The 12,230-nt window shown below is 54.6% G+C and overlaps 1 protein-coding gene across 1 annotated transcript in view; it reads right to left on the bottom strand.

Moving 5' to 3' along the window:
- Positions 1-216: 216 nt before the first annotated feature.
- Positions 217-12,230, bottom strand: part of SCD5 (stearoyl-CoA desaturase 5) — a 39,118-nt gene continuing 27,104 nt past the window's right edge. The window contains exons 2-5 of the mRNA XM_054392244.1: positions 11,815-11,945; positions 5,101-5,306; positions 2,288-2,520; positions 217-407 (exon numbers count right to left, since the gene is read on the bottom strand). Coding sequence (XP_054248219.1) covers positions 217-407; positions 2,288-2,520; positions 5,101-5,306; positions 11,815-11,945 — 761 coding nt within the window. The remainder of the gene's footprint in view (positions 408-2,287; positions 2,521-5,100; positions 5,307-11,814; positions 11,946-12,230) is intronic.

Consider the following 12,230-nt stretch of genomic DNA (forward strand, 5'->3'; position numbering starts at 1 on the left):
CACACTGAATAGGCTGAAGTTTGGACAAGACGGACAAAACCAAACAAACCAAAACAAGACAAAAAAAAGCTGGGGCTGAATTTGTTCCTAGGGGTGGAGGAGGGGAACTCATTCAAGCCCAACTGATCTGAACAAAGTGATTTTTACCCAGAGGAGAAGGAAGCCAGCACAGGCAGAAGGGTGCAGCACAGCCACCCAGGGCACTGCTGGAGCTCTTCAAGCACTGCCATCCCCAGTCCTTTCCTTGCGGGCTTGGATCATCTCCTTCGGAGCCTGCTTGCGGTCAGTGACCAACCCCAACCAAAACATGAAGTCAATGAACCAGGTGGTGGGGTTGAATGCCATGCCCAGCTCGCTGCCTGAGTAGTCAAATGGGAAGGTGTGGTGGTAGTTGTGGAAACCTTCACCTGAAAAACAGAGAGGGAGATTAAAGACCACAGGGCCAGCATGCCTCGTAGGAACACTGACGGGAGGGACACAGAGCGATGGAATGGGCTGGGTTGGAAAGGACCTTCAAGATCATCCAGTGCCAGCCCCCTGCCATGGGCAGGGACACCTCCCACCAGCACAGCTTGCTCAAGGCCTCATCCAGCCTGGCCTTCAACACCCCCAGGGAGGGGGCAGCCACAGCCTCCCTGGGCAACCTGTGCCAGTCTCTCCCCACCCTCACTTGAAACAATTTCTTCCTCATCTCCACTCTCAATCTCCCCTCTCCCAGCTCAAAGCCATTGCCCCTTGTCCTGGCACTCCCAGCCCTTGTCCAAAGTCCCTCCTCAGCTCTCCTGGAACCCTTCAGGTACTGGAAGGCTGCTCTGAGGTCTGCCTGCAGCCTTCTCTTCTCCAGGCTGAACAGCCACAACTCTTCCAGCCTGTCCCCACAGGTGAGGTTCTCCATCCCTCTGATCATCTTGGTGGCCTCCTCTGGAGCCTCTCCAGCAGCTCCAGGTCCTTCTTGTGCTGGGGGCCCCTGAACTGAAGGCAGTGCTGCAGGTGGGGTCTCACCAGAGACAATATTTACAATTTATAAACAGCACAAGAACTGCCCTGGACAAACCAGGAGTAGAGAAGGCTCCAGGGAGACCTTCTGGTGGCCTTCCAGGATCTGAAGGGGGCTACAAGAAAGCTGGGGAGGGACTTTGGAGGGTGTCAGGGAGTGATAGGACTGGGGGGAATGGAGCAAAATTAGAAGTGGGAAGATTCAGATTGGATCTTAGGAAGAAGTTCTTCCCCAGTCTCTCCCCAGGTGGTGAGAGCCTGGCAGAGGTTGCCCAGGGAGGTGGTGGAAGCCTCATCCCTGGAGGTTTTTGCAGCCAGGCTGGATGTGGCTGTGAGCAACCTGCTGTGGTGTGAGGTGTCCCTGCCCATGGAAGAGGGATGGAACTGGGTGGTCCTTGAGGTCCCTTCCAACCCTGACAATTCTGTGATTCTATCTTCTGACAGCCTGACTTGCAGAGCTAGACAAAGCAGGCAAGCGACTGAGTTCAAAATCCTTTCTTCATGTTGTCTAGACGAAAATCATACATGAAGTGTCCTTTTTTTCCCTTTTATTCACAGCTCCACAGCTTGCACTGGGTTGGAAGGGGACCCTCAAAAGTCACTTTGTACATATTTTGTACATATTCATTGCATTCCATATTTTAGCTTGAGGTTGTGCTTGTAAATACAGCTTCAGTTGCCTTCCAGCTGAGCTGGTCTGGCAATTCTCTGTTGGGAAAACATAAAATTGAAACAGGATGGGAAGACCCTCTTTAGGCTGGAGGTGAGGAGAAAGTTCTTCCCAGAAAGAGTAATTGGCCATTGGGATGTGCTGCCCAGGGAGGTGGTGGAGGTGTTCAAAACAAGTTTGGATGTGGCACTTGGAGCCATGGGGTAGTTGTCAGGAGGTGTTAGGTAATAGAATCACAGAATCAGTCAGGGCTGGAAGGGACCACAAGGATCAGCCAGTTCCAACCCCCCTGCCATGGGCAGGGACACCTCACACTAGATCAGGCTGGCCAGAGCCTCATCCAGCCTGGCTGCAAACACCTCCAGGGATGGAGCCTCAACCACCTCCCTGCACAACCCATTCCAGGCTCTCACCACTCTCATGGGGAAGAACTTCCTCCTCATGTCCAGCCTGAATCTCCCCACTTCCAGCTCTGTCCCATTCCCCCCAGTCCTGTCACCCCCTGATAGCCTCAAAAGTCCCTCCCCAGCTTTGTTTGGGCTTGCTGAGCTCTGAGGCCCTTCCCAGCCTGGGTGATTGCTCCCGGGCTCGCCACGCTCGGCCGGGGGCTGCGGCACTTACCAATGGCTCCCAGGGTGACGAAGGTGTTCTGCCTGGGGTTGATGTGCCTGTCGTAGGGGCGGGTGCCATACATGTGGGCAGCACTGTTGACCAGCCAGGTGACATTGAGGGAGATGGTGTACCTCAGGATGGAGGCCAGGAAGTAGGAATTCCACAGGCTCTCGCCCCACAGGTACCAGGGCACGACGGTAGGGACCACGAAGCACATCAGCACCACCGAGCTCTTGTAATACCTGCAGGCAGGGGGCAGGGGGGAGTTTTAAGGCTGCACCTTGGCAGTATTTGCTCACAGATCTTGGCCAGAAGAGGGTAGAATGTACAGAAGGCACCACTGGGTGTTACCAAGGAAAATAATGGTAAGTTCTAAACTGTTGGACAGACAACAGACATAAAACTTAAGAGCTGTCAACTTTCTCTCCCTCTCTTTTCAGCTTCCTCACTCTGGGAGACACTAATTTGCTTCTGGCTGGCTTGGCTGACCTTGGCTGCCTTCTTTGTTGTGGCTGAGTAGCCTAACAAAACAATTCTCTGCTCTTTTTCTCTTGTCCCTTTGTATCCAGAGGGGTAAGGAGGGGAGGAGGGCGTGGGAAGCTATTAGCAGCTGCCCTGCTTTTGGGCCAGATCTTGGGACAGAAAGCAGTAGAATGCAAGTAAATCATTACTGGGTGTAAAAAGGACAATAATGATCAGCTCTAAATGATCCCATTGGACAGATATCTGATAGGGAGGTAAATTAGCTTTCTTTTTGCCTTCCTCACTCTAGCAGATATTAGCTCTGGCTTCTGCTTGGCTGTGTTGACCTTGGCTGTGTTCTTTGTTGTGGCTAAGTACTACCAAACAACTCCCTGCTCTTCCTCTTGGTCCCTTGTGTACAGGGGAGGGTAGAGGGAAGGGAGCAAGGAAGTGGAAGCTATCTGCAGCCCTCCCCCTGGTTTCTCCAGTTGGGGGAAGGGTCTTGTGCTGTTTTGAAATTGTAAATCCCTGTAAATGTTGTCAATATTTGTCTATTTTGTACATATTTATTGCATGCCATTGCAGGTTGTAGGTTTGCCCTACAACCACCTTCATTTGCTTCCAACTGAGCTGGTCTGGCAAGTTATCATTGGGGGGAAAATTTTCGACCCACCACAACCCTATCAGATTGAGCAGGAGTTGAGACTGGGATTTCTCTGGGAATTTTCAACCCCCCCACAGGGCACAACAGGACAATGACAATGACAGATAGGTGATTTCCACAGTGCCAGGCCTGCTGGCAACTGATGGGGGACACCTCATCCAAAAGGGGACAAGGGTTTGATCATGGCAGCTGGCTGGGCTCACTGGCAGGGCTTTAGGTTAGGTCTGGTGAGGAGCAGCTGAAGGGGCTGGGGGTGTTTAGCCTGGAGAAGAGGAGGCTGAGGGGAGACCTCATTGCTCTCTACAGCTCCCTGAGAGGAGGCTGCAGTGAGGTGAGGGTTGGGCTCTGCTCCCTAGTACCAGGTGATAGAAGGAGAGGAAATGGCCTGAAATTGCGCCAGGGGAGGGTTAGGCTGGAGAGGAGGAAAAATTTCTTTGCTGCAAGAGTGGTCTGGGATTGGAAGAGGCTGCCCAGGGAGGTGGTGGAGTCCCCATCCTTGGAGGTGTTCAAGAAAGGTGTGGCTATGGTACCTGGGGCCATGGTTTAGTAGCCATGGTGGTCTTAGGTCAGTGGTTGAATTTGATGATCCTGGAGGTGTTTTCCAACCCAAACATTTCTGTGATTCTGTAAGACAGAACTTCCCTGCAGAAAACAGACCTCTTCACTCCACAGCATCTGCAGTGCAAGCAGAGCAGCAGAGCCTGCCCCTCATGGGATGCTGCTGGCACAGGCAGTAAGACAGCAAAGAGGAGCTGCAGCAAACTGTCAGGGAGCTCCTGCAAGAAAACACTGCCAGTGAAAGCAACAGCACCTGGAGGGCAGGGAACTCCTCACTCCTGGTCCTCTCCTGATGCAGGGGCAGGTCTGCTGGCACACAGATTTCTCTAATGCATCAAACAAATTGATTTCTGGGCCCAGCTGACAGCTCCCCTCACCCATGGAACACTCAGAAATCAGCTGCTGTGGCTTGCCAAATGCCTGCAGGCAGAGACAGGCTTGTGCATAGAACACAGCTACTCAGAGAGCACAAAGCATGGTGCTCAGTCCCCACTCTCACAGAGTGTGGAGCACACTGAGCTGGGCCTGTTCTAATTCTCAAGGGACATCACTGAATCACAGAGTTGTCAGGGTAGGAAGGGACCTCAAGGATCAGCCAGTTCCAAAATCCCCTGCCACACTGCTTTGGATGCAGCCCAGGCTGCCCTTGGCCTTCTGTGCTGCCAGTGCCCACTGCTGCCTCCTGTCCAGCTTCTCCCCCACCAGCACCCCCAAGTCCTTCTCTGCAGGGCTGCTCTCAATCTCCTCAGCCACCAGCCTGGATTGATATCTAGGACTGCCCCATTGCAGGTGCAGAATCTTGCACTTTGCCTTACTGAACTGATTCTGTTCCAGTGTTCCACCACCCTCATAGTGAAGAACTTGTTGCTAACATCCAATCTACATCTGCTCTTCTAGTCTGAAGCCATTTCCCCTCGTCCTATCACTGCAGACCTCTGCAAACAGCTCTCTCCCTCCTTCTTGTAGCCCCTTCAGTTACTGGCAGGCTGCTCTTGGCTCTCCCTGGAGCTTCCTCCCCTCCAAGCCCCCAGCAGAGCTGCTCCAACCCCCTGCTCGTTTTCCGCGACCCTCCGGACGCGTTCCGGAGGCTCCCTTTGACACCTCTCCTCCCCTCCAGGGCTCCCTTCCAGCCACTTACTTCCTCTGGAACCTGACCACAGGGTCCTCCAGCAGGTCAGAGAAGTCCAGCTTGCTGCCCTTCTCGATGACCTCGCGGTGCTTACGCACGAAGAGCCACCCCACGTGGGCGAAGAAGAACCCGCGCCGGGCGTTGTGGGGGTCGGCGTCCGTCTCCGAGTACTTGTGGTGCACCCGGTGGTCCCGGCTCCACTCGTAGATATCGTTCTGCAAACCCCCCCCAAAAGGCAAAGGTAGGGTGAGAGGAAGGGCCTGACCCTGTTTTCAGCTCCCTGCCCCACTCAGAAGAGACTAAGTTGGAAGAAGAGACCTACCACCCACCTCACAACAACCTCCCGTCCGGAGTCCACACTGCACACCCCCAGCTCCCTCAGCTGCTCCTCCCCAGCCCTCTTCTCCAGACCCTTCCCCACCTTTCTTGCCCTTCTCTGCACCTGCTCCAGCTCCTCAATGTCCTTCTTGCAGTGAGGGACCAAAAACTCAACCCAGTATTGGAGGTGTGACCTCACCAGTGCCCATCTCTTCCACCTGGTGGAGTCTGGGTCCAGTTGGCAGCAAAGCACCACACAGCTCCTTGCTCACTCCCCACCCTGGGTGGGATGGGCAGCAGAAAACAGATCAAGAAAGCTCCTGTGGACCAGACTGGCCAGGGAGGCATCACTCAGCAGTTACGGTCATGGACAAAACAGACTCAGCTTGGGAGGAAAAATCACAGGATAGTTGGAAGAGGCCTCAAGGATCATCTAGTTCCAAGCCCTCAGTTGAATTGGTTACCAATCCAGAGCAGCACAATGAGACCTTAAAATGCTGTCTGCCCCACCCCTGCCCTTCTCCCCAGGCCCAGCTCTGCTCTCCACTTCTCTCCCTCCTCCCCACAGCAGCACATGGGGGCTGCAGGCACTTCCTCACCCATTCTTTCTGCTGCTCCTTCCTCCTCAGGGGGAGGATTCCTCACACTCTTTCCCTGCTCCAGTGTGGGGTCCCTCCCATGGGAGGCAGTCCCTCCATCAACTTAGAATCATGGAATTGTCAAGGTTGGAAGGGACCTCGAGGCTCAGCCAGTCCCAACCGCCCTGCCATGGGCAGGGACACCTCACACCACAGCAGGTTGCTCACAGCCACATCCAGCCTGGCTGCAAAAACCTCCAGGGATGAGGCTTCCACCACCTTCCTGGGCAACCTCTGCCAGGCTCTCACCACCCTCCTGCCCAACAACTTCTTCCTAACATCCAATCTGAATCTCCCCACTTCTACTTTTGCTCCATCCCCCCCAGTCTTATCACTACCTGACAGCCGAAAAAGTCCCTCAGGAAATTCAATGAGGCCAAGAGCAAGGTCCTGCACCTGGGTCAGGGCAATCCCAAGCACAGATCCAGGCTAGGTGAGGAGTGGCTGCAGAGCAGCCTGCAGGAGAAGGCCTTGGGGGTGTCAGGTGGTGACAAAGTGCCCAGGAGCCAGCAATGGTCCCTGGCAGCCCAGAGCCAGCTGTGTGCTGAGCTGCATCCAGAGCAGGGAGAGCAGCAGCACAGGGAGGGGATTCTGCCCTCTGCTCTGCTCTGCTCAGACCCCACCTGCAGCACTGCCTCCAGCTCTGGGGCCCCAGCACAAGAAGGACCTGGAGCTGCTGGAGAGGCTCCAGAGGAGGCCACCAAGATGATCAGAGGGCTGGAGAACCTCCCCTGTGGGGACAGGCTGGGAGAGTTGGGGCTGTTCAGCCTGGAGAAGAGAAGACTACAGGCAGATTTTAGAGCAGCCTTGCAGTACCTGAAGGGGCTCCAGGAGAGCTGGGGAGGGACTTTGGAGAAGGGCTGGGAGTGGCAGGCTGAGGGACAATGGCTTTGAGTTCAGAGAGGGGAGATTGAGAGTGGAGATGAGGAAGAAATTGTTTCAAGTGAGGGTGGGGAGAGACTGGCACAGGTTGCCCAGGGAGGCTGTGGCTGCCTCCTGCCTGGAGGTGTTGAGGGCCAGGCTGGATGAGGCCTTGAGCAAGCTGTGCTGGTGGGAGGTGTCCCTGCCCATGGCAGGGGGTTGGAACTAGATGATCTTGAAGGTCTCTTCCAACCCAAACCATTCTAAGACTGTATGGCTCAAGGTTCAGTCATTTCAACATAAAGCAGGGTTCTGGGAGAAGCACACCTAGGAAAGGTTCTCTTCCTGAACCAGAAATTCACTTTCCAAGTCAGCCTACTGAGGAGTTTGTCAGGAGAGCACTTGATAAAATTATTTGTGGGACAGCCAAAGCAATGACACTGTGAGAAAGGAACTTTCCATACCACAGCATCACCTGCAGGGCTGCCAAAAGCCAGGACTCCCCCCAGAGGAAAAGCTTAGGAAGCTGTGAAACAAGGGAATTGCATCTAACAGAAGCCCACAAAGGCTAAGAAGGACTAAAGGCCAGAACTGCTGGCAAGGAATGCATCAAAAAGCTGGAGCAGAGCAGGTCCAAACATGCTGCAATCACTTTTCAGCAACACATCACTTGGTCAAGATTGAGGTAAACACAGGAGTGAAATCCCTTCCTAAGCAGAGAGCTGGGAGCTGGGCAGGCTGCAGGGGATGGGCTGAGGAGAATCTCATGAAGTTCACTTAGGCAGAGTGCAAGGTCCTGCACCTGCAATGGGGCAATCCCAGATATCAACCCAGGTGAGGCTGAGAGCAGCCCTGCAGAGAAGGACTTGGGCAGGAGCCAGCAATGGGCACTGGCAGCACAGAAGGCCAAGGGCAGCCTGGGCTGCATCCTAAGCAGTGTGGCCAGAGCTGGAGAGAGAGGATCCTGCCCCTCTGCTCTGCTCTGGGGAGACCTCACCTGCAGGGCTGGGGCCAGAGCTGGAGCCCTCAGCACAGGAGGGACCTGGACCTGATGGAGAGGCACCAGAGGAGGGCCACAAAGATGATCAGGAGGCTGGAGAACCTCTGCTATAGGGACAGGCTGAGGGAGCTGGGGGTGTTCAGTCTGGAGAAGAGAAGACTCTGGGGAGAACTTATTGCAGCCTGCCAGTACCTGAGGCAGAAGAAGAAGGCTGCAGAGAGCTGTTTGCAAAGGCCTGCAGGGACAGGATGAGAAACAACGGTTTGAAAGGAAAGGAGAGGAGATTTAGTCTGGATGTTAGGCACAAATTCTTCAGCATGGGGGTAGTGGAACACTGCAGCAGGTTGCCCAGAGAGGTGGTTGAGGCCCCATTCCTGCAGCTACTCAAGGTCAGGTCAGAGAAGGCTCTGAGCACCCTGCTCTAGTGGAGGATGTCCCTGCTGACTGCAGGGGGTTGGACTGGATGAGCTTTGGAGCTCCCTTCCAGCCCAAACCATTCTACGATTCTGTAAGGCCAGGTTGGAGGCCATTAATGAACCTGAAGGTGCACAAGTCCACAGGACCTGAGGACATCCATCCACAAGTCCTGAGGGAACTAGCAAACAAAGCTGCAAAGCCACTTCCCATCCTATTTGAGAAGTGATGGCAATCTGGTGAATCCCTGGAGCTGACTGGAAAAGGGGAAACATAAACCTCACTTCCAAACAGGGAATGAAAAGGAAGCCCTGGGGAACTACAGGCCAGTCAAGTGTCACCTCAGTGCCTCTCAAGATAACAGCAGATGCTCCTAAAGACTCTGATAGGGCACATGGAAAATGAGGAGGTGGTTGGAGGCTACCCACATGGCTCCACCAAGGGCAAATCCTTCCTGGTGGCTTTCTGTGATGGAGTTGCAGCATCAGTGGGTAAGGGAAAAGCAACTGTCAGCATCTGACTGGACTTGTGGGAAGCTTTTGATGCTGTCCCCATGACAACCTGGTCACCAAACTGGAAAATCATGGACTTGGGGGGTGAGCCAGTGGCTGGACAAGGAATTGGCTGCAACTCAGAGAGTTGTGGTCAATGGCTCAGTGTCCAAATGGAGACCACTGAGGAGTGGTGTCCCTTAGGGGTCACTGCTGGGACTTCTTTGCTGCTGACATGGAGAGTGGGACTAAGGCACCCTGAGCAAGTCTGCAGACTGACACCAAGCTGGGTGGTGTGGTTGGCACTCTGGAGGGAAGGGATGGCATCCAGAGGGACTTGGACAGGCTGGAGAGATGCCACCCTCATGAATCATAGTATCATAGAATCAACAAGGTTGGAAAAGACCTCAGAGATCATCAAATTCAACCTAGCACCCAGCACCTCATGACTAACTAAACCCTGGCTCCAAGTGCCATGCCCAATCCTTTTTTGAACACCTCCAGGGATGGGGACTCCACCACCTCCCTGGCCAGCACATCCCATGGCCAATTACTCTTTCTGGGAAGAACTTTCTCCTCACCTCCAGCCTAAACCTCCCTGGCACAGCTTGAGACTCTGTCCTCTTGTTCTGGTGCTGCTTGCCTGGGAGCAGAGCCCAACCCCCACCTGGCTACAACCTCCCTGCAGGTAGTTGTAGAGAACAATGAGGTCTGCCCTGAGCCTCCTCTTCTCCAGGCTGAACACCTCCAGCTCCCTCAGCCTCTCCTCATAGGGTTTGTGCTCCAGACCCCTCTCCAGCCTTGTTGCCTTTCTCTGGACACATTCAAGTATCTCAATGTCCTTCTTAAACTGAGGAGCCCAGAACTGGACACAGTTCAAGGGGTTAAGAAGATTCATTCTTTCTGTCTTAAACAAAAAAAAAAAAAACAAACCCAAACCCCACCAACAACCCAAACCCATAAATCCAAGATGATAAATGAAGAGTAGAGAGGTGGCTGAAGGGCCTCTTTTCATCCTCTGTCAAGGTGCATGAACCAAGGAGCCTGAAGGGTACAAGCTGGAAGCTGAAGGCACCACACAGACACAGCAGTGGGTGCCAGCAGGGATGCCAGCAGCCCAGCTCAGCAAGTTCAGTTTCACCACAGGTTCCTATCACTCTTCTGAGCAGCCAAAGGAGGAACTAAATTCACACCAAGAAGATGCTGGTTCTGGGCTAACTCCTACCACCCAGCTGGGTGTTACACAAACATCTCTGAGGTCTAAGACTGACTATCAGTAAGCACAGAGCTAGTAACAGCCTGCTTTGCAGACACATTTCCTGGTGACAAATGAGAGGCAGAGCAGGGCCAAAGTGGGACTGTGAGAAGATGCCTGCTCTCCTGTCTGGGCACATCCAAATCTGCAGCTGCCTGGGGGGGCAGTGACACCTGACTGCAGGCATCTCTGCACCCAGTGGGGCCCTGACAGACATTCCTGCCTGACAAATCTGGTGGCTTTCTATGAACAGGTCACAGCACTAATAGATGAGGGGAGAGCAGCTGATGTCACTGACCTGGCCCTGAGCAAAGCCTCCCACACTGTCCCACACCACAGCCTGGGCTCCAAGCTGGTGACACATGGGTTTGATGGGTGGACCACCAGAAGGATAAAGAACTGGCTGGAAGGCTGCACCCAAAGAGTGGCTGTCAATGGTCCATGTCCCAGGGGAGGCCAGGGACAAGTGGAGTCCCTCAGGGATCAGTGCTGGGACCAGGCTTGTTCAGCATCTTTGTTGGTGCCATGGGCAGTGGCATTGAGGCTCCCTCAGCAGGTTTGCTGCTGGCACCAAGCTGTGAGGTGCTGCTGACAGGCTGGAGGGAAGGGATCCATCCAGAGGGACCTGCACAGGCTGCAGAGCTGGGCCCAGGACAACCTCAGGAGGTTCAACAAGACCAAGGGCAAGGTCCTGCAGCTGGGGCAGGGCAATGCCAAGCACAAATCCAGGCTGGGCAGGGACTGTCTGGAGAGCAGCCCTGAGGAGAGGGACTTGGGGGTGCTGGGGGAGGAGAAGCTGAGCAGGAGCCAGCAGGGAGCACTTGCAGCCCAGAGAGCCAAGCAGAGCCTGGGCTGCAGCAGGAGAAGTGTGGCCAGCAGGGCCAGGGAGGGGATTCTGCCCCTCTGCTCCACTCTGCTCAGACCCCAGCTGCAGCTCTGAGGCCAGGGCTGGAGCCTCTGTTGCAGGAAGGATCTGGAGGGGCTGGAAGGTGTCCAGAGAAGGGCCCTGAGGATGAGCAGAGGGCTGGAGCTGCTCTGCTCTGAGGACAGCCTGAAAGAGTTGGGGCTGTTCAGTCTGGAGAAGAGAAGGCTCCAAATGTGACCTTCTTGTGGCCTTGCAGGATCTGAAGGGGGCTCCAAGAAAGCTGGGGAGGGACTTTTTAGGCTATCAGGGAGTGATAGGACTAGGGGGAATGGAACAAAGCTGGAAGTGGGGAGATTCAGACTGGACATGAGGAAGAAGTTCTTCCCCATGAGAGTGGTGAGAGCCTGGAATGGGTTGTGCAGGGAGGTGGTTGAGGCTCCATCCCTGGAGGTGTTTGCAGCCAGGCTGGATGAGGCTCTGGCCAGCCTGATCTGGTGTGAGGTGTCCCTGCCCATGGCAGGGGGTTGGGACTGGCTGAGCCTTGAGGTCCCTTCCAACCCTGACTGATTCTAGGATTCTATGATTTCCACCTTGTCCTGTGAAGTGTGAGGCTTGATCTGTGCCACAGACAGGCTGCTGACCAAGGCACATTCAGCTTGGTCCTTAATTAATGATTGCTTCTGGACTGTCTAATGCCTGCTGCTGGATGGGCAGCGAGAGGAACTCTGCCTGCCCTGAGCCAGCAGAGTGCTGGCACCCAAGGGCTGCTTGCCAGCTTGGCTTTGTTTCTTTTTTCCTCTCTCTAAAAGCTGAGGGGATCCCTGCACGAGACAGAAAGCTGCCTGGAGGCCAAGAATCAGGAGAGGGAACCCCAAGCCCACCTGGAAAGCCATGGAGTTAGCTGCAGCCAGGAAGATCCTCAAAGGCAGCTTGGCTTTGTAGGAGCGGTGGCTCCACAGGCGATGGGCACCAGCTGTCACCCCCAGGGCTGTCATCAGGAAGCAGAAATAGGCTGCAAGACAGAAAAAACAGAACACAAAGTGTGCCAGGGGCCAACTGCTTGCTTTGATGTAAAGGTTATTCCTGTCCCATCCTGCCAGTGCCCGCAGGGTGGCTCAGAGGATGAGGCTGGGCAGACACAGGAGGTTCTCGGCCCAGCTCTGATCCGTGGGGCTACATCATTCCACTTCCCACCCCTCCCCAGGTAGTGTCAGGAGGGAATTCACAACCAGCTTTTCCCAGGAGGTCCTGTGAAGCATCTCTCTTTGCAAACAAGCAAGGAAACATCAGTTTGTGT

The sequence above is a fragment of the Indicator indicator genome, chromosome 25 (genome assembly GCF_027791375.1).
Source record: "Indicator indicator isolate 239-I01 chromosome 25, UM_Iind_1.1, whole genome shotgun sequence".
NCBI lineage: Eukaryota > Metazoa > Chordata > Aves > Piciformes > Indicatoridae > Indicator > Indicator indicator.